General features: G+C 47.6%; 1 protein-coding gene across 6 annotated transcripts in view; it reads left to right on the top strand.

Moving 5' to 3' along the window:
* The window catches only part of PTK2 (protein tyrosine kinase 2), a 251843-nt gene extending 230325 nt beyond the window's left edge, over positions 1–21518 (top strand). For all 6 annotated transcript variants that reach the window (XM_082858781.1, XM_082858780.1, XM_082858779.1 and 3 more), the window contains 6 exons: positions 4220–4282; positions 9894–9933; positions 10269–10375; positions 15582–15737; positions 17421–17501; positions 20283–21518. In XM_082858781.1, coding sequence (XP_082714907.1) covers positions 4220–4282; positions 9894–9933; positions 10269–10375; positions 15582–15737; positions 17421–17501; positions 20283–20495 — 660 coding nt within the window. In that variant the 3' untranslated portion in view covers positions 20496–21518. The remainder of the gene's footprint in view (positions 1–4219; positions 4283–9893; positions 9934–10268; positions 10376–15581; positions 15738–17420; positions 17502–20282) is intronic.
* Positions 21519–25202: the final 3684 nt, after the last annotated feature.

Genomic DNA, 25202 nt, shown 5'->3' with positions numbered 1-25202 from the left:
TGGCTCACGGGCCCAGCCGCTCCGCGGCACGTGGGATCTTCCTGGACCGGGGCACGAACCCGTGTCCCCTGCGTCGGCAGGTGGACTCTCAACCACAGCGCCACCAGGGAAGCCCCTGTTTGTTTGTTTTAATACTTTTTTTTTTTAAAAGGAAACTTTATTACTTTTATTTATTTATTTTTTTGGCTGCGTTGGGTCTTCGTTGTTGCGCGGGCTTTCTCTAGTTGAGGCAAGCGGGAGCTATTCTTCCTTGCAGTGCGCAGGCTCACTGTGGTAGCTTCTCTTGTTGCGGAGCATGGGCTCTAGGCACTCAGGCTTCAGTAGTTGTGACACATGCGCTCAGTAGTTGTGGCTCATGGGCTCTAGAGCGCAGGCTCAGTAGTTGTGCCACGTGGGCTTAGTTGCTCCGTGGGGATCTTCCTGGACCAGGGCTCAAACCCGTGCCCTCTGCATTGGCAGGCGGATTCTTAACCACTGTGCCACCAGGGAATTCCTTTCATAATTTGTATATTTCTAGTTATGGTCTTTTCTTTTTTGATTAGAGAAGTCCCTTTAACATTTCTTGTAAAGCCAGTTTTGTGGTGCTGAACTCTTTTACGTAACTTTTGCTTGTCTGTTAAACTCTTTATCTCTCCTTCAAAGCTGAATGATAGCCTTGCTGGGTAGAGTATTCTTGGTTGTAGGTGTTTTCCTTTCATTATTTTGAATGTATGGTTCCACTTCTTCTGGCCTCTGCAAAGTTTCTGTTGAAAAGTCAACTGATAGTCTTATGGCAGTTCTCTTGTATGTAACAAGTTGCTTCTCTCTTACTGGTTTTAAGATTCTCTCTTTATCTTCAGTTTTTGCCATTTTAGCTATGTGTCTAGTGTGGACCTCTTTGGGTTCATCTTGTTTGGGATTCTCTGTACTTCGACTTGGATGTCTCTTTCCCTTCCCATGTTAGGGAAGTTTTCAGCTATGGTATTTTTCAAATAAGGTCTCCACCCCTTTCTCTTTTCTCCTTTTGGGACCCCTGTAATTTGAATGTTAGTATGCTTGATATTGTCCCAGAGGTCTCAAACTATCCTCTTTTTTTTTTTTTTCTTTTTTCTGTTTATCTTGGATGATTTCCACCGCTCTGCCTTCCAGTTCACTGATCCATTCCCCATTCTTCTGTATCCAGTCTACTGTTGATTCCTTCTAGTGTATTTTTTCAGTTATTGTATTCTTCAGCTCTGTTGGGTGCTTCTTTGTATTTTCTAACTCTTCGTTAAACTCTCACTGTGTTCACCCATTCTTCTCCCAAGTTTGTTGACCGTCTTTATGATCATTACCTTGCACTCTTTCTTCGGTAGATTGCATATCTCCACTTTGCTTAGTTCTTCTTCTGGGGTTTTGTCTTATTCTTTTATTTGGAATTCCTCTGTCTCCTCATTTTGCCTAATTCTCTGTGTTTATCTCTGTGTACTAGGAAGGGTCAGTTACATTTTTTCAATCTTGGAGAAGTGGCCTTATGTAAGAGACATCCTGTGGAACCCAGCAGCACCCTCCCCTTTGGTCACCAGAGCTGTATGCTTTTGTCCCATGTGTGGGTTTTTTGGGTCCTTCTGCTGTGGCTGGGCCAGCTACCGTGGGCAGCTGGTAGGTGAGGCTGGCCCAGCCCTGTTGGCTGCCTGGCCCTGCCTTGTCCAGTGGCTGCCAGCCTGCTGATAAGAGGGGCTGGGTCCTGGGGCAGCTGGTTGTGGGCTGGGGTTGAGGGCTAGAGATCTAGAATATTCTGTAAGGGGAAAACAGGAGAATTTAGCTTCACCCAGTATCAGAAACAATAATAGAATCTCTTCTTTTTGACAGGCTGTCTTTGGCTAGATCGCTCTTTAGTTCCCAGCATGACACTTTTATGCAGACAGGCTCTGTCGACTATATGAGGAAAATGCTTAAATATTTCTGTTCATGGAACACAAGTGGACTTTACATAGATAGGCCTCCTTTAAGATCGAAATGCTGGGGCTTCCCTGGTGGCGCCGTGGTTGAGAGGCCGCCAGCCGATGCAGGGGACACGGGTTCGTGCCCCGGTCCGGGAAGATCCCACATGCCGCAGAGCGGCTGGGCCCGTGAACCATGGCCGCTGAGCCTGCGCGTCCGGAGCCTGTGCTCCGCAACGGGAGAGGCCCGTGTACCACAAAAAAAAAAAAAAAAAAAAAAAGATTGAAACTCTGTCTTTGGAAAAGTATATCATTGGGGAGTTGTTGTACATAAAGAAAAATAAGCCATTTCATGTATTTTATATGAAAGTAAAAATAGATAATTCATGTAAATACATGAAACCCAGCACCTTACTCTATAAGCAAACAATATATGAACAGCTTTTGTTTAAGTAAAAACGTAAATAAAATATTTTCTGCACATAGAAGATACTCACTGAATATTTGTTGCCTGATTGAATCCAGCTCGTGTCGCCTGTGGCAACTGGTTCTGCCTTTCTAAGCTTCACGTTCCTCCTCTGTAAAATCTTCTCTCCTTTGCATTTTTATTAATGCATTCCTTCAGCACATATTTACTAACCATCTCATATGTGCACATTTCTGTGCCAAGCACTTACTTAATCCTTATAATAACTGTGCGGGTGAGGAAATGGGTTAGGAGAGATGAACCTTGTCCAAGGCAGCTTAGCATCTGTGAGAGGAAGTAGAGACGTTCTACTACTTAAGAAGGGGGAGGGGCATTTTGTTTATTGATTGGCTGCAAGTTTTAAGTGAAGTCCAGCAGTGCTGGGGCACAGCCCATCGCGGACCAAGGCAGGACCAGCTTCGCGGCTGATACGCTCAATTTTTCAAATGTTTAAACCCTGTGACTCAGTAATTCAGTTCTTAGAAATCTGTCCCCAGGAACTGATCAGGAATTTAGTCAAAGATTTGTGTACAAAGATGTTTACCCACAGCCTACTTACACAGTTGAAATTTTGAAAATGGCCCAAGTGTTCAACAAACAGCAGGATAACTGTTTATTCTACTTGACACGTACATGGCAGTGACTCAGTACTTTGCCAATATTAACTCGTTTAATCCTGACAAGGATTGGGGTAGTGCATGGCAGGTGCTCTTATCGCCCCATCTTAGAGATGAAGGAGTTGAGGCCTGGGTCACACAGCTGGCAAGGGCGGGAGGCTGACCTGAACCCCGATGGCTACTGCCAGAGCCCAGGCTGTTTCCACCTTTCTCTGTGTGTGACAACATTCATGCTCTGGAATATTGTGCAGTATTCTAACGTTTTTACCAATTTCCACTGTATAATATTATATGAAGGTTATGAAATTATATGACATGGTTTCACTTTTGAAAACACACATTTAAAAGAAAGAGACGAAGCTCGTTTCTGCATCAACACCCCCGACAGGTGCTTGCGGTTGGTGTCCTCAGCATTGGGCCCTCCTCAGGTGTAGAAAGTACGACGAAATCAGATGTCAAGGCGTTCTTTGTCTAACAAGGAAGTCGTGACTGCCTGATCTCTGCCAAATAGAGGGTCTGTAGGATACGGCAGACTGGCAGAGACTAAGAGATGAGCGGTCAGCCAGTGTGCCTGGCGGGGGCAGGGGGCAGGAGTCGGTGTGGCTGCCTGGGGACTCCGTGAAATCCATGCCATCATGGGGCAGGCTGGGGCCGCCTCACAGCATTGCTTTCACGAGGAGAAAACCTACCAAGCTCCACACCTTGACAGCATGTGGCCTACTTTGTTAATCTTATGTTAGTGAAATTCATTTACTCTTACTTATATGAAGTCAAGATTTCTCTGTTTGGTTTCTGTATTCTGGATGCAGTGCCGGGGGAAAACTTGTCACTGGACCATTTGCTGCTTTGGCAAGACAGCCAAGTACATATAAGCCTTAACATGCCAGGAAGCGGGCATTGGTGCCTCCTCCTGGGGTGGGGATTTTCTAGGTGAAGAAAACTCGCTTTGCTGCTAGGAAGAGAGGTGGAGTGCACATCTTCATGTGTCATATGGGGTCAGGGCACAGGTGCCAGTCCTCTTAGCTATACACATGTGTGGAGAAAGGGGCTTTGCTGGGGCAGCTGACCTGGGCTTGTCACCACTGGGCTTTGAGAATTTTTGTGAAACTGGGGAACTTTTAACTCTTCTTGTTCAGAGGACAATTGTGTTACAAAAGGAAGAAACTTAGTACAGAAATATGTCAGTGATTTTCAAACCAAGAATGAAACTGTTCGGTTTGCTTCCGTTTCTCTAGAAACCTGACGTGCGGCTCTCTCGAGGCAGCATCGACAGGGAGGATGGAGGTCCTCAGGGCCCGGTAAGCAGCTGCCCACGTTCTCATCAGGATCTGGACCACTTTGTGTCCTGGGATATCCAAGCTTGCTAGCATTTGTCATATGGAACACAATAATTCATTCTATAACTAAAATCAACGTTTTAGCCAAGATTATTAAAACTTAACAGTACGCAGCCCAACATGCGTGTTTAGGTAGAAAAATTTCTACCCCATTACTAATACACTCTTTTCAGTAGTAAGCTGAACTCTCTGTGTCCTAAAGAAATACGTACACAAATTGTTGCTACAGCAAGTTGTCATCTGCTAAATTTTTATACTCTTGTTTCGTGTTTTATGAAAGTTTCCACAGTCAGTCATAGAAAACTTGTTCAAGCAAGATTTTTTTCTGCTGGGTGTTGTAGGGGGAAATGCCTGAAATTCTCTTTAAAGACCTAGCTTATTATCATTATTCCAAATATATTTAAAGCCCGCTAGAAATATTCCCTGGTCTTCAGGGGAGAGTATTTTAAATTGTTATGATTTCCATTAGCAGATATCTGGTTAAAATAAATGCAGATTTCTTTAAAACTTAAAGAAATCCCCAGTAAAAAGGGGAAACGTGCACTTGCTGGGTAACGGACTTAGGGAGATAAATCTCCATCCACCCTAATAAGGTTTATGAGTAGAAATAAACCATTTCATTTCTAGACAGACATGGATACACATACATACACACATTAGACTGTGTCGTCATCCAGCTCCGAGATGCATAGTTTTCCCTAGTCTGTGCTCTAAAATCCAGCTCCCCCTAATATCTGGCCCCTAGAAGATGTGTTCAGTTGCCAGCATGTGAAGGTTTGGCATTTCCCATAAGATACGCAGGCACAATGGGCTCTACAGACAGAATATTAGGCATTCCTTAGTCCACAAGTGCAAAATCACACTGTTCCCCAGTTAACATCTCCACATGCAGTGCTCACTCTTTATATTGGAAAGATGACATGTAGCTGAAAGCATTCCCTCTAAGATCAGGAACAAGACAAGGATGCTGACTCTCATCACTATTATTCAACATAGTATTGGAAGTCCTAGCCACAGCAGTCAGACAAGAAAAAGAAATAAAAGGAATCCAAATTGGAAAGGAAGAAGTAAAACTGTCGCCATTTGCGGATGACATGATACTTACATAGAAAATTCTAAAAATGCCACCAGAAAACTACTAGAGCTCATCAGTGAATTCGGTAAAGTTACAAGATACAAAATTAATCTACAGAAATCTGTTACATTTCTGTAGATTAAGAATGAACTATTGTTCATTGTTTCCTGTTAAGGAAACAATCCCATTTACCATCGCATCAAAAAGAATAAAATACCTAGGATTAAACCTACCTAAAGAAGTAGAAGCCCTGTTCTCGGAAAACTAGAAGACACTGATGAAAGAAATTGAAGAGGACACAAATGGATGGAAAGATATACTGTGTTCTTGGATCGGAAGCAGTAACATTGTTAAAATGACCATACTACCCAAGGCAATCTACAGATTCAGTGCAATTCCTATCAAAATGCTAATAGCATGTTTTATAAAACTAGAACAAATAATTTTAAAATATGTATGAAAACACAAAAGAACCCAAGTAGCCACAACAATCTTGAGAAAGAAGAACAGAGCTGAAAGAATCACTCTCCCTGACCTCAGACTATACTACAAAGCTATAGTAATCAAAGCAGTAAGGTACTGGCACAAAAACAGACATATAGATCAATGGAACAGAATAGAGAGCCTAGAAATAAACCCACGCACTTATGATCAATTAAGGTATGACAGAGGAGGCAAGAATATACAATGGAGAAAAGACAGTCTCTTCAGTAAGTGGTGCTGGGACAACTGGATAGCTACACATAAAGAATGAAATTAGAACATTCTCCAACACCATATGCAAAAATAAACTGAAAATGGATTAAAGACTTTAAGATCGGAAACAAAAAAATTTCTGAAGTTTTTAAAGATTTTTAAGAGACCTAAATATAACACAGAAACCATAAAACTCTTAGAGGAAAACATAGGCAGAACACTCTTTGACATAAATCATAGCAATATTTTTTTGATCTGTCTCCTAAAGCAAAGGAAATAAAAGCAAATGTAAAGAAATGGGACCAAATTAAACTTAAAAGCTTTTGCACAGCAAAGGAAACCATTGACAAAGTGAAAGACAACCTACTGAATGGGAGAAAATATTTGCAGGTGATATGACCGATATGGGGTTAATATACAAAATATATAAACAGCTCATACAACTCAATGTCAGAAAAAACGAAGCAACCCAGTTAAGAAATGCGCAGAAGACCTGAATAGACATTTTTCCAAAGAGGAAATACAGATGGCCAACAGACACATGAAAAGATGCTCAACATGGCTAATCTTCAGAGAAATGCAAATCAAAAGCCCAGTAAGATATCACCTCACACTGGTCAGAATGGCCATTATCGAAAAGAATGCAAATAACAAATGTTGGCGAGGATGTGGAGAAAGGGGAACCCTTGTACACTGATGGGAATGTAAAGTGGTGCAGCCACTGTGGAAAACAGTATGGAGGTCTCAAAAAACTAAAAATAGAACTACCATATGATTTAGCAGTCCCACTCCTGGGCATATATCCGAAAAAAACCAGAAACATTAATTTGAAAAGATACATGCGCTCCAGTGTTCATAGCAGCATTATTTATAATTGCCAAGATATGGAAGCAACCCAAGTTCATCAACAGATGAATGGATAAAGAAGCTGTGGTGTATATATACAATGGAATACTACTTAGCCATAAAAAATGAAGTTTTGTCATTTGCAGCAACATGGATGGACTTGGAGGGTATTATGCTAAGTGAATAAGTCAGAAAGACAAATTTGTATAGTATCACTTACAAACTACTGCGTATAACGAAAAGACTCAGATATAGAGGACAAACTAGTGGTTAACAGTAGAGAGGGGCAATACAAGGGTAGGAGAGTAAGAGGTATAAACTATTTTGTATAAAATCAGCTACAGTGGGAATTCCCTGGCGATGCAGTGGTTAGGACTTGGCGCTTTCACTGCTAGGGCCCGGGTTCAATCCCTCATCAGGAAACTAAAGATCCCGCAAGTCGCACGGTGCAGCCAAAAAAAATCAGCCGCAAGGACGTATTGTAGAACACAGTGAATATAGCTAATATTTTATAATAACTACAAATGGAGCATAACCTTTAAAAATTGTGAATCACTATACTGTACACCTGTAACTTACAGTGTGCATCAAGACTTCTTTTTTTTTTTTTTTTTTTTTTGCGGTACGTGGGCGTCTCACTGTTGGGGCCTCTCCCGTTGCGGAGCACAGGCTCCGGACGCGCAGGCTCAGCTGCCATGGCTCACGGGCCCAGCCGCTCCGCGGCATGTGGGATCTTCCCGGACCAGGGCACGAACCCGTGTCCCCTGCATCGGCAGGCAGACTCTCAACCACTGCGCCACCAGGGAAGCCCAAGACTTCTTCAGTCAATAAAATGATAACGTATTGAGCAGTTGGTCCCAAATGTTAAGAGGAAAGAGTGAGAATAAGCATGAAAGTAAACCCTATTCAAGGGACCAGCTATTTATAGCATCACTAATAGGAACATTTTTTAGAAAAGGAAAATCCTGTTCCAAGATGTGGTATGTAGAAGGTACCCAGAACGTATGTGGAGTGAATGAATGAATGAATGAATGATGAGACAGAAGGATTATTGAGAAACACTTTGTGAAACAGACGACGCATGACGGGGCCGCTTGTGATCTCATAGTACTTGCCACACACCAGGCCTGGGTGACAGTAGGAGCGCTTAGTCCTGATGGAGCAGGTGCTGCGCTGGGTGCTTCCCTCCTGTCACCTCATAAGTCCTCAGCACTCCTGTCAGGTCAAGCGCCGTGCCATCCACAAGCCACAAATGAGTCAACTGAGGCTCGTAGGAAACTTGCCCAAGGTCACTGGTCCCCATGCCGGACGCCGGACAGGGCACTCAGAGCGTGACCAGGCGCCAGCCTGCTCTGCAGGCCTCTCCCCTCCAGGGTCTGGGTTAAGCTGTGGGGCTCGTAACACACGCTGACGGTTGCTGGCTCTTCTGCTTCTGTGCTTTGCTAAGATAACTGTATGGTTTGGCCCACTTCTCCAAGTGCTCCAACTTAACACTTTTGAAAATGGGCCCCAGTTTCAGGGAGAAGCGTTTGGCTGGAAAGCAGTGTAGACTGTCAGTAGGTCTGAGCTAGTTAATAGACACTAGTCACTGCCTCATGGAAATTGATCCTGTCTGTGTGCATAAAAAGTAAAAATAAAAACTATTTAGATTTTCAAAATAATATGCAAGTTGGCAGCATGTTCATTTTGTGACAACCCCCCCATAGGGGGTGAGTGTCACTAGCCTCCGCGTTCAAATGGGAAAGCCAAAGCCTCAAACCGGTGAGTGACTCACTCCTCCAGGGCCAGCACTGCACACGCAGCAGAACCAGAGCCCGGCCCGTCCCACTGCCCAGCCCATCAGCCTCTGCGCACAGGGACATACATAACATCTGTTGAACTGATCCAGAAAGTTCTGAGAATGGGATTTTCTAATTATCGCACTTTCTTGTTCCCTGAGTATCAGGAAATTCTTTAAGTCTTTTTACTGCTGGTCAGTGAGCACAACACAGCACAGCTGCAGCCAGTCTCTTTGCAAGGGTTTGGCCCACTTCCCACTGTGTCAAGGAATCCTGTTCCTCACACCTTCCCGCTCAGAGGGTTTTTCTAGTCTTTAAAATCGGGGGCGTTCAGTGGCCTGGTGGAAGCAGCCGTGATCCTGGGCAAGGAGCAGTTGTGACTGTGTGCCGTCTCATGGTCCTTTATTGTAAGGAAGTGGATGTCTACTCAGTAAAAGTAAAGCACCTTAAAGTATATGTGTTTTAGCCAGTTTATTGTTTTAAAATAAGCAAGGAAAGTCTCTCTTTTCAAAAGTAGGATATAGTTTGAAGATACTTCTTTTCATTCAGTCAGCCTAGGATAAGTGAGTCTAATCGTAGCTGCAGGCGTGGCACCCTAGACTAGGGCTGGTCCTATGTGAACCTGCCTTTTTCCCTGTGCCTGGGCTGGTTTGGCTTCCTGGCTTGGCCTGTGGCTCGTCCAGAACGGATGGAGGTGTCACACCAGGTTCTGCAGGTGACAGTGACAACGTAGACATCCCAGTGCTCGGAAGCCTCTTCTCGTTGTCATTGTCCCTGATGGCACTCCTTCTTGTAATCAGAGAAGGAGGGGGTGGGGGAGAGTTTCCGGACACAGGACAGATTTCACACCCATGAAGTTGAACTGGAGACCTCCATGGGCATAATTTCTTTAAAGAAAATTTGAAATTGGTGTGACCACCCCTGACTGTGTTCCAATCGTGATTCCTCCTATGGCAGCCCTTATCCCATACCCCATTGGCATTATTTGCTTATTAGCCTAATCTAATCCCCTGTCCCCACCTGAGGCCTTGAAGGCTGGCCCCTCCCCGGTCTTGTTGGTCTTTGACCCCAGCGTTTAGCCCAGGGGTCAAGGGGGTGGGTGGAGAGGGTGGGAAGGGGAGGCCTTTACCCTGTTGTGCGCCCTGCTGCACTGACCTGGCTTTTTCTTTTCCCACAGACTGGAAACCAGCACATATATCAGCCTGTGGGCAAACCAGGTAAATGAAGAAATGAATCGAGTGTCGCAAAATGTGTATAATTTGGAGGGAGGGGGTTTTGATGTATAGTTTCTTAGTTTTGAAAAACTTCATGTTGTGTTAACACTCTTCCCCCTACAGACCATAGCAAGTATGATGTTTACCAAATTCAGCCTGCGACTAGAATGTTGGAAAACAGACTTTACTGCTCTAATGCATCAGAAACACCTCTGTAGGGAGCCCTCTCTGAGATTAGCTTCTGTTGTAATAACATGAATCCGTGCTTGTTTGTTTGGGGGTTGTCTCCATTCTCTTCACTAATGTGCGCTAAGTAATGGGACTCATTCCTTTCCCAGATCCTGCAGCTCCACCGAAGAAACCACCGCGTCCCGGAGCCCCTGGACACCTGAGCAGCCTCGCCAGCCTCGGCAGCCCCGGGGACAGTTACAACGAGGGTGTCAAGGTGAGCGCCCAAGCCTGTGCGCAGCCCAGGACCCCACAGAGCCAGTCACTCTGGGCGATGACCCTGCCATGTGCAGTGGGGTTGGGGCTCGGTGGGATGGGGGGGCTCCTTGGTCGGCTCCAGACTCCTCTGAGTCAGGACAGACTTTACTGGAAAACTCTCGTTTCTGTTTTTCTCTCACGTGGTAGATTCTAGGGCCTCAGTCAGATCTTAACTTTCTGAAGACATTTTCCTCTTGTCAGACAGAATGTTTCTTTGAGATAAAAGTGCTGGGGTGGCTTCTGGTTTTACAAATGAATCAAACCAGGACGCCTGGGGAAAGCAAGGCCTTCTGTAGGCTCACTGTCTCTGAGTGTGTCAGTGTGGCCTACTGGGCGACTTCCATCCTTTGCCATCTGGGGCCAGCGTGTGTAAAGCAGCATGTGCTGGGGACCACAACCTCCTCTTTGTGCCCTTTTAAGGAGAGGGATACACTCTACTTTCCATTAGGTCAGTTATGTCTCAAAATACGTCCTACTTCTCAATTCTGATACACTTTGTCTTCACATTTTATTTTATTTATTTATTTATTTATTTATTTATTTATTTATTTATCTTTGGCTGCATTGGGTCTTCAATGCTGCGTGCGGGCTTTCTCTAGTTTCGGCGAGCAGGGGCTACTCTTCATTGCTGTGTGCAGGCTTCTCATTGCGGTGGCTTCTCTTGTTGCGGAGCATGGGCTCTAGGCATGTGGGCTTCAGTAATTGTGGCATGCAGGCTCAGTAGTTGTGGCTCACGGGCTCTAGAGTGCAGGCTCAGTAGTTGTAGCTCACAGGCTTAGTTGCTCCGTGGCATGTGGGATCTTCCCAGACCAGGGATGGAACCCGTGTCCCCTGCATTGGCAGGCGGATTCTTAACCACTGCGCCACCAGGGAAGTCCCTGTCTTCACATTTTAATGTCTCTAAAATCAAGACGGTGTGTTGATTCAACTGGCATTTTTTTTCCTTCTTCGTGGTGCGTAGAAAAAGGTACATCTTAGAATTCAATAGCTATGGGATCAGTTAAGATAAACTTTGTTTCACTAATAACCACCATTCATTGAGTGCCGCCTGCTGTGGCAGAACCTGCCCAGTGTATTTCAAATCCTCACATCAGCCTCGCGGAATTGGTGGTCTTATTATTGTTCCCACCTGTCACATGAGGCCGCCACAGTTCCCAGAGGTTAAAGGGCGTGTTTGAGGTTACGGCCTCCCCATAGCTGAACCAGCATTTAGTGGCAGACTTGGCTTTCCGCACACACATATGTGCTGCTGCTCCAGGTTTACCCCCAAAGCCAAGCGGCTGATTCCTGGATAGAAGCAGATGTATTGCCATCTTAGCGAGTCAGAGAGGTTGTCCCCAGGCAGAGAAAATGTCATCTCCAGTTGCGAGCCAGCCTACAGCTGGAGGGCGGTGACCAGTAGTGAAGCAGCTGGCACCGTCTGGGACCAGCCTGCTCCCTGCGGAGCCTAACACAGGAACCACAGCGCCAGAGGCGCCCCTGCACCAAGGGTCAGGCAGTCAGCTCCTGGAAACCAGGGTGCTGGTCCTGGGGGCTGCCTGGGGCTTGGCTCCCCCAGCTTCTGGGCCTCCAGGCCCAAGAAGCCTCCCTGCAGCTCCACTAGCACCACAGAGGAGCAACGGAGGACACACCCTTTCCCAGTGTGGTTTCTTGACATAAATTTTAAAAGGAAAGAGAGAAATTGGGTTAATGAACTTTTTTTCATTTTTCATAAGCAAAAGAAGAACCTTTGAAAAGGGCTTGTATTGCAGTGAAAAGCCAACTTTAACAGTGGATCAGATACCGGCTTAGAATTCTGACCTATATTCATTTTTTACATTTGAATAAATATAATTGGGAAATACCCTTATTGTAGGGTATTGAGCAAGTAGAAATCTTTATGGAAAGGAATCTTTTAGGTGTGCTTACTTAAAGTACACTCAGGAGGGGACTTCCCTGGCAGTCCAGTGGTTAAGAATCTGCCTTCCAATGCAGGGGACGCGGGTTCGATCCCTGGTAGGGGAACTAAGATCCCACATGCTGCAGGGCAACTGAGCCCATGCTCTAGAGCCCGCGCACCGCAACTGCTGAGCCTGTGCACCACAACTAGAGAGAAGCCCGTGCGCTGCAACAAAGAGCCTGTGCACCGCACTTAAGACCCCACGCAGCCAAATAAATAAATAAATATTTTTTAAAAATACACTCAGGGGACTTCCCAGGTGGCACAGTGGTTAAGAATCCGCCTGCCAATGCAGGGGACACGGGTTCGATCCCTGGTCCGGGAAGATCCCACATGCCGCAGAGCAGCTAAGCCCGTGCGCCACAACTACTGAGCTGCAGTCTAGAGCCCGTGAGCCACAACTACTGAGCCTGCGTGCTGCAACTACTGAAGCCCGCGTGCCTAGAGCCCGTGCTCCACAACAAGAGAAGCCACCGCAGTGAGAAGCCCGCGCACTGCAACGAAAAGTAGCCCCCACTCGCTGCAACTAGAGAAAAGCCTGCGCACAGCAATGAAGACCCAACACGGCCAAAAAAAAAAAAAAAAAAAAAAAAAATACAATCAGTAAACACTTTTTAATAATTAGTAAGTGTGAAGTATATGTCTCTGCTTCTTCGTGACATGTCTGTTTGGTAGAGGTTATCAAATCCAGCCTGAAAGAACAGTACTCTTTTAATACAGAAATGCTTACCTTTACCTGGGTGTAACTGAAGTAATTCGTCCAACTCATAGCCAGAGATCAGTCTCAGTTTCTCCTTTGGTGGCTTTATGTTTCGGCTCTGAATTATCGGAGTCTTTGAGGAACCCCCCCACCCCAAGTGGTTGGGATTGGCTGTATCTCTGCGGGCAGTGGTGTGTCTAACTGCCTGCCAAGGGGCCTCCAAGTGGTCAAGCTCCAGAAAGTAGGAAACCAGTGACAGCTGTCTCTGCACACCAGGCTGGTGCTTTGGGAGGGTCCCTGTGAATGGCCCCTGGAAGCTTTGTGCCAGCGCTTCTGTGACAGTTGGGTAAAGGATGAACACAAAAGAGCAGAAGCTTTGAACAGGTTAGAACAAACACCCTCACCTCCTGGAGTCAAGAACTGTAGTTCTTCCTGATGGAGCCCCAGCTGGCACACCTCCTGAGGAAACGCGGCCTTTTACGTTGATCCCCTTTGAACTGGCCCTCCTGCCCCATTCAGCATCTCAGTGCAGAAGATAAAATGCTAACACGGCTTCTCTTGGAAGTGATGCTGCTGTGAATAACCTCCCTTTTTCTAGTGCACAGAAAATACACAGTGTGGAGGGTTGGACCTCAGAACTTAGGGCTCTGCTAAACTTCTATACCAAAGGGTATACTTTTTTCAGACAATTCTATGGAAAGGTCAAGAAATCCATATTTCTCTCAATTAACTTTGCCTATTATGTTACAGTAGAATAGGCTTGGTTTAAACTGTAGAGAAAAAAAAAACATTAAAATTTCTAAGTTTAAAGTGAGGGAACCCAACCATAAGAACTGGTTCAAGTGAAGGGTTTTATGTTTTCGTTTTGTTTTTGTTTTTAGAATAAGCTCCTGATATCTTTAAACACAGCCCCAAGCCAGGCATCTGCATTACAGCAGGCTGGCTAGGTCGAAGGCCATTTCCAGGGATGCTGGATGTTGGGTCCAGGCCCAGGGAGTGAGGGTGTGCAGTTTCTCCAGAATCACTCAGATGTCCAGTGGGCAGTTTTCTGTGAATACAAGCATAGATACGCTTTCTTTCTTTTTAAAGACCCTTAATTCTTTGGATTCTTGCACGGCTGCCAGATTGTCATTCTCGGGCTTTGCATGTTGTTTTCCTCATTTATTTGTGAAAACGAGCATGGTGCATGGCAGACCCCTACTGAGTATGTGGGTGCCCTGAACAGACGGCCCAGCGGCTGCACTTTGATGGCCGCTGCCGGAGCCGACAGGCGGAAGCTCACTCCTCTTGTTCTGCTCGTGTGTTTTTACGGGGGTTTTGTCTGCTGCCTTTATTAATATTGTTTTTCTTTTTTCCCTTTCTCTGATAAATTCCTTTAACTTGTCCTCACCTTCCGTTCGACAATAGCCGTGGAGGGTAAGCACATGGTATCTGTGTGTCTGTCCAGCTCTCTATCACACCCCGCTCTGCGTGCGACTCTGGACCAGGAATCGGGAAGCCTGGGGAGGGCGCTTTTGCTTGGTTTGTCACCAAAAGCAGCATTTATGTTTGCCCAAGAGTGAGACGTGAGCATCTGTGCAGTGATGGGACGTTCTCGTCCCTTGTGTCTCATGGCTTAGGGGTGGGCACCCAGAGTTAGAGACTGAGCACTGGCAGCAGATTCACGAATGAACAGCTATTGGGTGCCGGCATTCAGTCTTCTCAGAGTGGCCACACGCAGTCCTTTTTGTGCCTGGGGTGGCCAGTTCGACTTTTTAAATACGCTGAAGGTTCCCTAGAGGCCCTTGTGCAGCCTTCAGGGCTCACATGTTGTCTTGGATAACATCTGTTGAAGTCTCTCTGTGCCCGGGCCCTGAGACGGGCCGTTTTACATATGTTCCTTCATTTCACCCCCATCACAGCTGCGGGTGAGGGGGCAGTGCCCGCCCCCCACCAACAGAGCTGCACCCGCACAGCTCCCACCTCAGCAGCGTTCTGGAAGCAGGTGGTGTCCATGTAAAGAAGACTTGCATTTGCCCACTTTTTATAACCATAAAAGGAATACACGTTTCCATTAGGTGGTTTGAAGGCAACTAAGCTGAGCCATACAGGTTTTACTACAAAATTCAAACTAAGTGGCAATTCTTATAGTCTCAATGTAGAACACTTGACCCCTTAGCCAGCTGTCTCTAAATCCTCAGAGAGGTGTAAAATATCTGGATTCTTCTCTTTTGGTGAATGATTCTGGGGGGACGATGGGGGGACGATGAATCACTTCTCTGAATGAATCCGGGGCTTTTAGTATAATATGTGTGATTCCATCTCATTTCCTTTAACTGAGCTCAAAGTTAGAAAAAAAGGTGCCTTATTTATTTGTCACTTGGATGAATTGCTTTGCTGTCATCCTCAAGCTGAACTATGTCCCCTAAGACAAGATCAGTTATGTGATCTGCTTTGATCTCTTTTAAAGACCCTTTCTAACCTAGTTGCAGTGATATGACGCCATCTGCTGGAGGATAGAAAGATAACCGGCTTCTGTGTTGGCAGCTTCAGCCCCAGGAAATCAGCCCCCCTCCCACTGCCAACCTGGACCGGTCCAATGACAGGGTGTACGAGAACGTGACGGGCCTGGTGAGAGCGGTCATCGAGATGTCCAGCAAGATCCAGCCAGCCCCGCCAGAGGAGTATGTCCCCATGGTGAAGGTGAGCTCAGCCCCCTCACGTGAAGCAGGAGACATTCCCTGTGCCCTTCGGGTCCAGCCTGACTCTTCAGAAGGTCTGCATCGCATGGGGATCACTGCCATTCCCGACCTTGACCCTGGAATGTCCTGAGCAACAGAGTCTGTCAATAACTACTGCTCATACATATGATCTTGAGTGAGAAAAGGTACAGAAGAGTACTTACAGTCTGATGCCATTGTGACTTAGGGGAGGTAATTACAGTGTTAAAGTGCCAAGACAGATGATACTTGGAGACCCTGCTTTCAGTCTGGGGCATTAACTCAGAAGTGGAATTGCTGGATCGTATGCTAGTTCTAATTTTTTGAGGACACACCATGCTGTTTCCCACAATGGCTGCAGCAACTTACATTCCCACCAGCAGTGCACAAGGGTTCTATCTAGTTTTTCTCCATCCTCACTAACACTTTTTATTTTCGGTTTTGTTTTTTCTTGGTAGTAGCCATCCTTATACGTGTGAGGTGGTATCTCACTGGCCTTTGGATTTGCATTTCCCTGATGAGTAGTGAGGTTGAACATCTCTTCGTGTGCTTTTTTGTGTTGGCCATTTGTGTGTCGTCTTTGGAGAAATGTCTGTTCAAGTCGCTTGCCCACTTTTTAATAGGGTTGTTTGGCTTTTTGTCGTTGGGTTGCAGCATTGAGCCCCGTTTTTAGTACCAATGAGCAGTCTCTGGGACAGCTTCTTTCAAACCATCAGTGTGGGGCAGCTGCTTGGAAGCTGTGATGTTTTATGGGCAGCACAGTTAATCCATTCTGGTTTTGTCTTTAGGCTATACTCCCATAACACTTATAACCAAAGCTCTTAAGGGTGAACTTGCATGAACCACAGACGGGTTTTTTAAAAATACTAATAAACTCAACAATATACAAAAGCAACCAGAATTTTGTACATGATAAGACTTTTTATGGTGGTTTTCTAGAAGCTGCTTTTTTAACCGTATTACTTTGGCAAAACGACACTCTTTTTGTTGATCCAGTGTCAAAAACTAGCATGTCCTTACTGGTCTTATACCTACTGCATGTATAACTTAGCATCTGAGTCATTACATAGTTGACCCTCATAAGAATGACAACGACAGACATTTTAACTCTAACGTCATATCGTTTTTAACCACAGCTGGTCCCTTTCAGCTCCGAGTGGCAGGGGGAGGGCTGTTGTGCTCCGTGTACATAGTGGATGAAGCTCTGGGGCCAGAATGGCCTCCGTAGCAGACTGCCACCTGTCGTTCCCACATGTGGTAGCAGTAACATCCTTTTTGGTGGCCCACGAGGCTTTGGAAAGCACTGGGGAGGGAAGAGAGTCACGGAGCACACGCAGCCCCAGCGCCGCCTTCCCTGGGCGTCCGGGCGGCTTTTCATACATGAGCCTCCATTCCCCTGTTCCCCAGACAGTAGAGCATGAGTAGATCGGAGAGATCTGAATCTGGGGGAAATTGCCTCATAACTTAATGAGATCAGGCTCAGCACTGTGGAAAAGAAATACAGAAATTTTCCTAAAAAAAAAAAAAAAGAAAGAAAGAAAAAGAAATTTTCCCAAAAGTGGTGAAAAGGAAATGAAAAACCATGTAACTGGAAGGAAACACTGTCATTGCTGGCATGAAACTCCTTGACGTGCGTCCTAACGCTGGGTGTGGTCCTGTCTGTTAGGAAGTCGGCTTGGCCCTGAGGACGCTGTTGGCCACCGTGGATGAGACCATTCCCGTCCTGCCCGCCAGCACCCACCGAGAGGTAGGGCCTCATCCAGAGGGCAGCGTGGCGGGGGGAGCACAGCGCGCGCTCTGCAGGCGTGACCTCCTGGCCGGGCCCCAGGTCGGGACGCCGGCGACTGGCCGTCCATCTTCAGAGCTGTGTGGAGCCACCGCACCGCGTGTGGGGTCCCGACCTGAAGGACGGGGCGTCCGTGAGGACAGGTGGGGAGCGCAGGATTGGGGCTGCTGCTGCCCTGGAACCCTCCAGAGTGAGGACGGAGGCTGTGGCATCCTGCCCTCCTTCCTCGAATGCCTCTGGAAAATTTCGAGTTTGCGAGTGACCTTGGTTTTCCACTTAAAGCAGCGATATAAACATTCCTTGTAACCAGTAAATAGGCCTAGCGTTGGGGTCTGCACCCAGCCCAGCTCACTTCCCACGCCTCGCCCTTCCAGCTCCAGCGTCCACTTTCCTGCTTTCTCTCTCAGGGTGCGTGATCTGTCCTTCCCCCAGCAGGCAATCTGTTTGTTTTTGTTTTCTTAGTTTTTACTGTGAAATGATTTCAAACTTGAGGAAAAGCCCTGAGAACAGCACCAAGAACTTGCAAGCACCCTCGCCCTGATCGCGCCGCCTTCCCCGTCTGAGCCCTTTGCGGCCTCTCTCTGCACGCGCAGGCTTTACTTCTCCAGAGCCACCTGGGGGCTGGTTGTGCGCATCTCGCCCTCTTACCTTTAGCATTAGCGTTTGTGTTTTCGAATAACGGGCCATACTCTTACCCTGCACGGTCACCACATCCTGGAATGTAACACTGGCCAGTGTGCTCATCTCTCAGCAGGTGGTGGTCTGGGTTCACCAGTCACCCCAGTAATGCTTCTCCCTCTGGCTGGAGACAGCCTGGGGCTCACGTGGCCCCTGACACCGCTCAGCGTGTCTGTGTGCCTCTCTCCTGGGACAGCTCCTCAGCCCCGCGCTGTCTTCCGCGACAGAGCGTAGGCCCCCTGTGTTCCAGAGCCTCCCTGACGTGGAGCTGAGGGGTGTTCTCTAAAGACTGATGTTTCCTCCTGGTCAGGCTGAGGTTTCACGTCTGCGGTGAGGCTGCGTCCTCCTCGGAGGCCGAGTCCGAGGGCGGCACGTCCAGCAGGGCGTCTGGACCCGCGGGGCGGTCGGGCTCAGCTCCCGCAGCTGGTCCTGTGAGTGGCACCACTTAAATCCTTCTGGAAAATGCCTCTGACTGGTGTCACCGTGTAACTTAGTATTTCTCTCCAGTTCAGAGGTTAGCTAGTTTATCTGCTTTATTAGAAATTTAATTGGTTTTCCACAGTGAGCAAGGATTTTGCCCCAAATGGAGACGCTCCAGGCGCCAGAGGCAAAGCAAGTGGCACCCTAACGGCTGGATATTTTGGCGGGACCGTTTCTAACTTCCTGCTTTAGCTGGTAACGGCTGAGACAATCTCTCTGTATACCTGGCTCTTCTGCACACCGTGTGCGCCTTCCTGTGCCCCTGCTCCCCTCCCGCCCTCTGGACCCAGCTGTCCCTGACCCCGCCCAGCGGTCACCGGGGGCCATGCCCCCACCGCCCTGACCCCTTGGCGAGACCCCTGGAGTTTCAGAGCCTTGCCGGCCCCACCCGCAGCCTTTCTTTGCCGCCCCGATGGTGGCCGCCCCCAAGGTGCTCCCCGGACTTGCGTTTTACAGATGCCTTTTCTCCTTGGCAGGGCTCCCTACGCCCACAGATCCAGATGTTTGAGGCCCTCACCCTCTGTGCTGTGAGCGAGCCCACTCCGTGTGCCCCAGGCACTAGCTGTCTGCGGGACGTCTGCCCCTGTAGCACATTCTGCTTGCAGGGTCAGTGGGACCAGCATGCACTCACCACCGTGCCCAGCACGAACCACACGCGCGTGCACGCACACGTACACACGTGCAGACAGCCTGTGTCACTCACAAGTCTCAGGTCGGGCCTTGCTTCGCCATCCGCACGGCCACATCCCCTCTTCCCTGAGGTATCACAGCAGCCTTTCAGATGCTTCCTCCACCTCTGGGCTCTCCCTGCCCTTCCGTTTACGTTGCACACTGCCACCAGAGCCCTCTCTAGATTATGTTATTCCCCTTCCTAAAGTTCCTCAGGCCTCCCCGTTGCTAAGTTGAGCAGGACCAAGGTGAACGTGGGTGGCTGACGAGGCCCTTCACGGTGGAGGCCGGCCAGCTTGTGCAGTCTCAGCTGGATGCAGGCGAGTCCTCCTCTGTGGGGTCTCTCCACCCCTCTCAGAAGGAGTGAACTGCTCCTCTCCGGGTCCATTTCTGTGGCGTGATTTTCCCGTGTGTGATGGGCAGCTCTGTGCGTGCTTCTCCCACACTGGGCTGTGAACACAGACACATTGGGTCACTCTTGCGTCCACAACTCCAAGCGCCTTGTGTACAGTAAGTGCTCGCTGATTGTTGAAAGAGCACGTGGCTAGATCGCCGCTGGTTAAGTACACAGGTTGGAGGGATCGCGAGACACCCCAAGCAAAGCTCTCCAGCTCTATGGCTCCTTCCACCAGCCCTGACCCCACTTCCCACCTCTGATCCGTTGGGAAGGGTCTAGAGTATACGTCAGAGTGGAGCAAGTGTCTGGTGACACCCTTGAACCATCTCCTGCATAGCAGAGGAAGGTCTTGAAGCAGGTGCAGTAGAAAGCGTGTGGGCCTGGAGGTGGAGACCAGGGTCTGCCTTGTTTAAGGGGAAGGAAGAAAGTTTCTTCTCCTGGAGGCACCTAAGAAAAGCGCCTAAGAATGCCCTGAGTGTTGGCTGCAGGAGGCGCTCCTGACCCTCTTGTCCTTGCAGATTGAGATGGCCCAGAAGCTGCTGAACTCCGACCTGGGGGAGCTCATCAACAAGATGAAGCTGGCCCAGCAGTATGTCATGACCAGCCTGCAGCAGGAGTACAAGAAGCAGATGCTGACGGCCGCACACGCCCTGGCCGTGGACGCCAAGAACCTGCTCGATGTCATCGACCAGGCCAGACTGAAGGCCCTGGGGCAGACGAGGCCACACTGAGCGCCGGGGCCTGCTCCCCACTCCGCCGCCACCAGCAGCGAGGCTCTGGCCGGCCGTGGGCGCCAGCACTCACAGCGCCAACACTCTGGCCGAGGCTGGTTGAAAATCTCATATAAGTTTAACCGCATTTTGATGTGGGTTGTTTTGGTTTTGGTTCTTTAATCATGGTGTTCAGAAAAGTCCGGGATCCAAAATGTGGCATTTTTCTGAGAATAAAAATTGTACATGAGAAGCTTTTAAAGAATCATGAAGAACAGATTTTGTTCACATCAGGATATGCTTTCGTGGAAGCGGCCAGGGCAGTGATGCACTGGTTCCTGAACTGGCCGGGCTGGTCCTTGGAAGAAGACAGGAGGAAGTGGAGGATTCCAGGAAACCCAAGGGGCTGAGAATCCCTTTGCCAACCGCAGACTTACTACCCAGGCTGGAATTTTTGTCGTTAGAACACTGTTCAGTTGCAATATGCTAATACCACTTTACAAAGAAAGAATATAAAAGCTATATTTTGAAGACTTGAGTAATTTCAGAAAAAAACTACAACCCTCTTGTCTTTCCTGCCTTTTACTTTCATGTGAGTATGTGAAGCATTTGGTTGGAAACTAGCTGTAGAACACACTAAAAACTTCTGTCTTTTTCCACCAGAATAATGTGCCGGTTTTTTGTAGCACTGTTATTTCTCTTGGAAGCAGAAATGCTTTGTACCGGAGCACCTCCGAACCGCATTGAGAAGAAGTTCTGGAACCATCCCTGTTTTCCATTTTTATATAATTTATAAAGAAAGATTAAAGCCATGTTGACTATTTCACAGCCACTGGAGTTAACTAACCCTTCATTGCGTCTGTCTTCCCAGGAAGGAATTGGGCAAAACAGAGATTTGGTTTCCTTTTGGTGTCCAGTTTTACCATCCATTCTGTTAAATAATTTTGAAAAATATGCCCTCTCTTTAGTTTGTTGGGGGAAATAAATTATTCTCAGGAAGAATATAATGAACTGTACAGTTACTTTGACCTATTAAAAAGGTGTTACCAGTAAAGTGCTTGGTGTAATATCCTTTCTGTTGGTTCTGTTCCTTCAGATCATTTGAAATTTCTCAGGTGACTTGTCAGATAAAGTAACATACAGGAAAACTCTCGATAATGATTAGTTTCTTTTATTCTTTGTCTTGTCGACAAGTCGAGAACACTCCTCATAAGTTAACCTTTTTGTTCCATCTTCACGGTTAAATGCAGAAACCGAGCTAGGGTGATGTCGTCCCTGAAGGACTTCCCTCCACAGGCTTGGTGTCACCGCCACCTGTCCAGCCTCGGGGAACCTGTTCTCTTAAGGGAACTGTCAGCAGGACAGACCCCAGACCCCCCCTCATCTCTCTAAGCTTCTGATGTGCAGGATGGGGGTCTGCAGCACTGGGAACCTGGAGGGAGAAGAGCCGGGGCGCAGCCCCCAGTGGAGGGACTCGAGCATGTCCTGCAGGAAGACGCACGTCCCCGTGTGCAGCAGAGTCACTCCCCTCTGGGCTGCCTGGCGTCCTCTTCGTCTGAAGAGAAGCTCGGGGACGTCGCCCTTCTGGGTTTCTCTCGGGCTCTCCAGTCTCCGCTTCGTCGTCTTTAGGATGGTGACCGTGAGGTTAAATAAAGCGAGCGGTGTGAATGATGAAGCGCTTCACACGCTCCCAGGGCTCGACTGCGGGGCTGCGGGCCACGGCCGCAGCGCATGTCCTCTGCCTCCTGCTCTGACTTTCCCTCCAGTACCAAGAACTGCAGGTAAGTCTGGAAACGTCCTGTAAGTCAGAGGGAAGGGCATTTTGGTTGTGAGAACAGGCGGAGACAGATAGCAGATGGTGTTGGCTGGCCGGCTTGGTGGCCCCGGGGCCGTCAGAAGGGCCATCCGTGGCTCCGCCACATCGTTCTGCAGACGACAGCTACCCACTGAGGCGTTCGACCCTGTCCACGTTGGCCAGGAGAAGCAGTAAAGAAGGTGAATACGAGCCTGCTCACAACCTCACCCTCTGTCTTTCTCCAGCTCCATATATTTTAACAGTATTTTAATTAAAGAGTAATTTAAATAGAGAAAAGGGCACATGAACGTTGAGCTTTCTGTATTTTTCACAAAGGAGCACACTCATGTCACAGGCACCCAGCCTCAGGGACAGGACAGCACCAGCACCCCAAAAGTCTGCCTGGGGCCCCTCCTAGCCACTGCTTCCCCAGAAGGGTTACAGCCACCCTGCTTGCCTTTTATCAACTTCACTGAGATGTAATTCACACAGAGTAAGAACCTGCTGAGTGAACAGCTGGATGACTTTCTTCAGACGTGTGCGTCCAGTTCCCCATCAGTCCCCACACCCGCCGAGGCAGCCGCTGGCCTGGTCTCCTGCGCCGTGGATCTGGTCTCACACGCCAGGTTGCTTCTGGAACTGCTGCATGCGCTCCTCTGTTTCTGGCTTCTTTGACTCGGTGATGTTTTGGAATATCCGTGTTGTTGCGTCATCAGGATTTGTTCTTCTTTATTTCTGATGATACTCCGTGGTCTCACAGCCAGTTCACCTGTCACCTGTTGGTGGATGGGACATTTGAGCTGTTTTCAGTCTGGTTATTATGAATGAAGCCGCCGTGGACATTTGTGTACAAGTACACGTGTTTCCGTTTCTCGTGGGCGAACAACTATGAGCACACTTTCTGGAACTTGTGGTAAGTGTTCAACTTTATTAAGAACTGCCCAGCCGTTTTCCGATGTAGTTGTACCATTTTACCCTCCAGCCAACAGCACATAAGCCTTCCTGCTGCTCCACATTCTCACCAGTATTCGGCACTGTCAGTCTTTTATAATTTTAGACTTTCTAGTGAATATGTGTCCCATCTCATTTTGTGTTTCTTAATGTACAGTGATATTGAGTGTCTTTTCCTATACTTACTGGCCATTTATATATCTTCCCCGGGAAGTCTCTGCTCACATGTTTTGCCCTGTTTAAAATTGGGCTGTTTGGGAATTCCCTGGCGGTCCAGTGGTTAAGACTCGGCGCTCCCATTGCCGAGGGCACAGGTTCGATCCCTGGTCAGGGAACTAAGATCCCTCAAGCCATGTGGCATGGCCAAAATAAATTAATTGGTTAATTAATTAAATAAAATAAAATTGGGCTGTTTATCACTGTGTTGGGTAGATAGGAATTCCCTCTGTGTCCCAGATACTAGTCTTTGTCAGATACTTGTTTCCCACACATTTTCTCCCAGTCTGGGGCATGGCTGTTCATTTTCTTAACTGCACCTCAGTGTACTTTTATCTGAAAAATTGGTGGAGGGATTGTTGTGATTGGAACTTCATTGGCTTTATAGGTCGGTTTGGGGGAACAAATATCTTCAGAATGTTGAGTCTTAAAAACATGAACTTAATATATCTCTCTTTCTTTATATCTTTAATTTTAGTAATGCCATGCTGTTTTCAGTGTAAATAAAGATCTTAAACATCTTTTGTTAGCTGTATTCCTGTTCTGTGTTGTTTTTTTGTTTTTTTTTTTTTTGTGGTACGCGGGCCTCTCACTGTTGCGGCCTCTGCCGTTGCGGAGCACAGGCTCTGGACGCACAGGCTCAGCAGCCATGGCTCACGGGCCCAGCCGCTCCGCGGCATGTGGGATCTTCCCGGACCGGGGCACGAACCCGTGTCCCCTACATTGGCAGGCGGACTCTCAACCACTGCGCCACCAGGGAAGCCCTGTTCTGTGTTGTTTTTTTTTTTTTTTTTTTGCGGTATGCGGGCCTCTCACTGCTGTGGCCTCTCCCGTTGCAGAGCACAGGCTCCGGACACGCAGGCTCAGCGGCCATGGCTCACAGGCCCAGCCGCTCCACGGCATATGGGATCTTCCCAGACCGGGGCACGAACCTGTGTCCCCTGCATCAGCAGGCGGACTCTCAACCACTGCGCCACCAGGGAAGCCCCTGTTCTGTGTTTTTGATGCTATTATGTTTTAAATTTTTCTTTTTTAATTTTATTTATTTATTTTTTGCTTAACCTAGGTGTGACATATACTATTTTCTATTCTGTTTTTTTAATTAGAGTTGATTTACATTGTTTCAGGGGTACAGCAAAGTGATTCAGTTATATATATGTAAATATATATATATTCTTTTTTTACATTCTCTTCCATTATAGGTTATTACAAGATAATGAGTACAGTTCTGTGTGCTCTACAGTAGGTCCTTGTTGTTTATCTATTTTATATATAGCAGTGTGTGTATCTGTTCATTCCAATCTCCTGATTTATCCCCCCCCACACACACTTTCCCCTTTGGTAACCGTAAATTTGTTTTCTAAGTCTTCATTTTTTTGGATTCCACATGTAAGTGATATCATGTGATACTTTTCTTTATCTGACTTATTCACTTAGTACGATAACCTCTAGGTCCATTCATTGCTGCAGATGAAATTGTTCAATTGTTGGTGGCTCAGTACATAGAAATGCAGTCATTTACACTGTGTCCTTGGTGGGTCCAGCCCTTTTCTGTCTCTGTTCACCTGCCTCATCCTGGAGTGATGCACCCCAAACCCCGGCCCCACCCAGCCCCTCGTGCTGTCCGTTCATGCAGCAGAGGGCAGGACACAGCAGCCGAAACCGAGTGCAGGTGCCGGACACTGTCAGCCACCCTCAGGGCAGTCGGGCTCAGTCTCTCCATTTGGGGCTCCCCTTGCTGGGTGGGGCTGACTGCCATCCTCTCA

The sequence above is a fragment of the Leucopleurus acutus genome (genome assembly GCF_964270905.1).
Source record: "Leucopleurus acutus genome assembly, chromosome: 17".
NCBI classification, from domain to species: domain Eukaryota; kingdom Metazoa; phylum Chordata; class Mammalia; order Artiodactyla; family Delphinidae; genus Leucopleurus; species Leucopleurus acutus.
The sequence above is the reverse complement of the archived record's forward strand: the minus strand, read 5'-3'. Positions and strand labels throughout refer to the sequence as shown.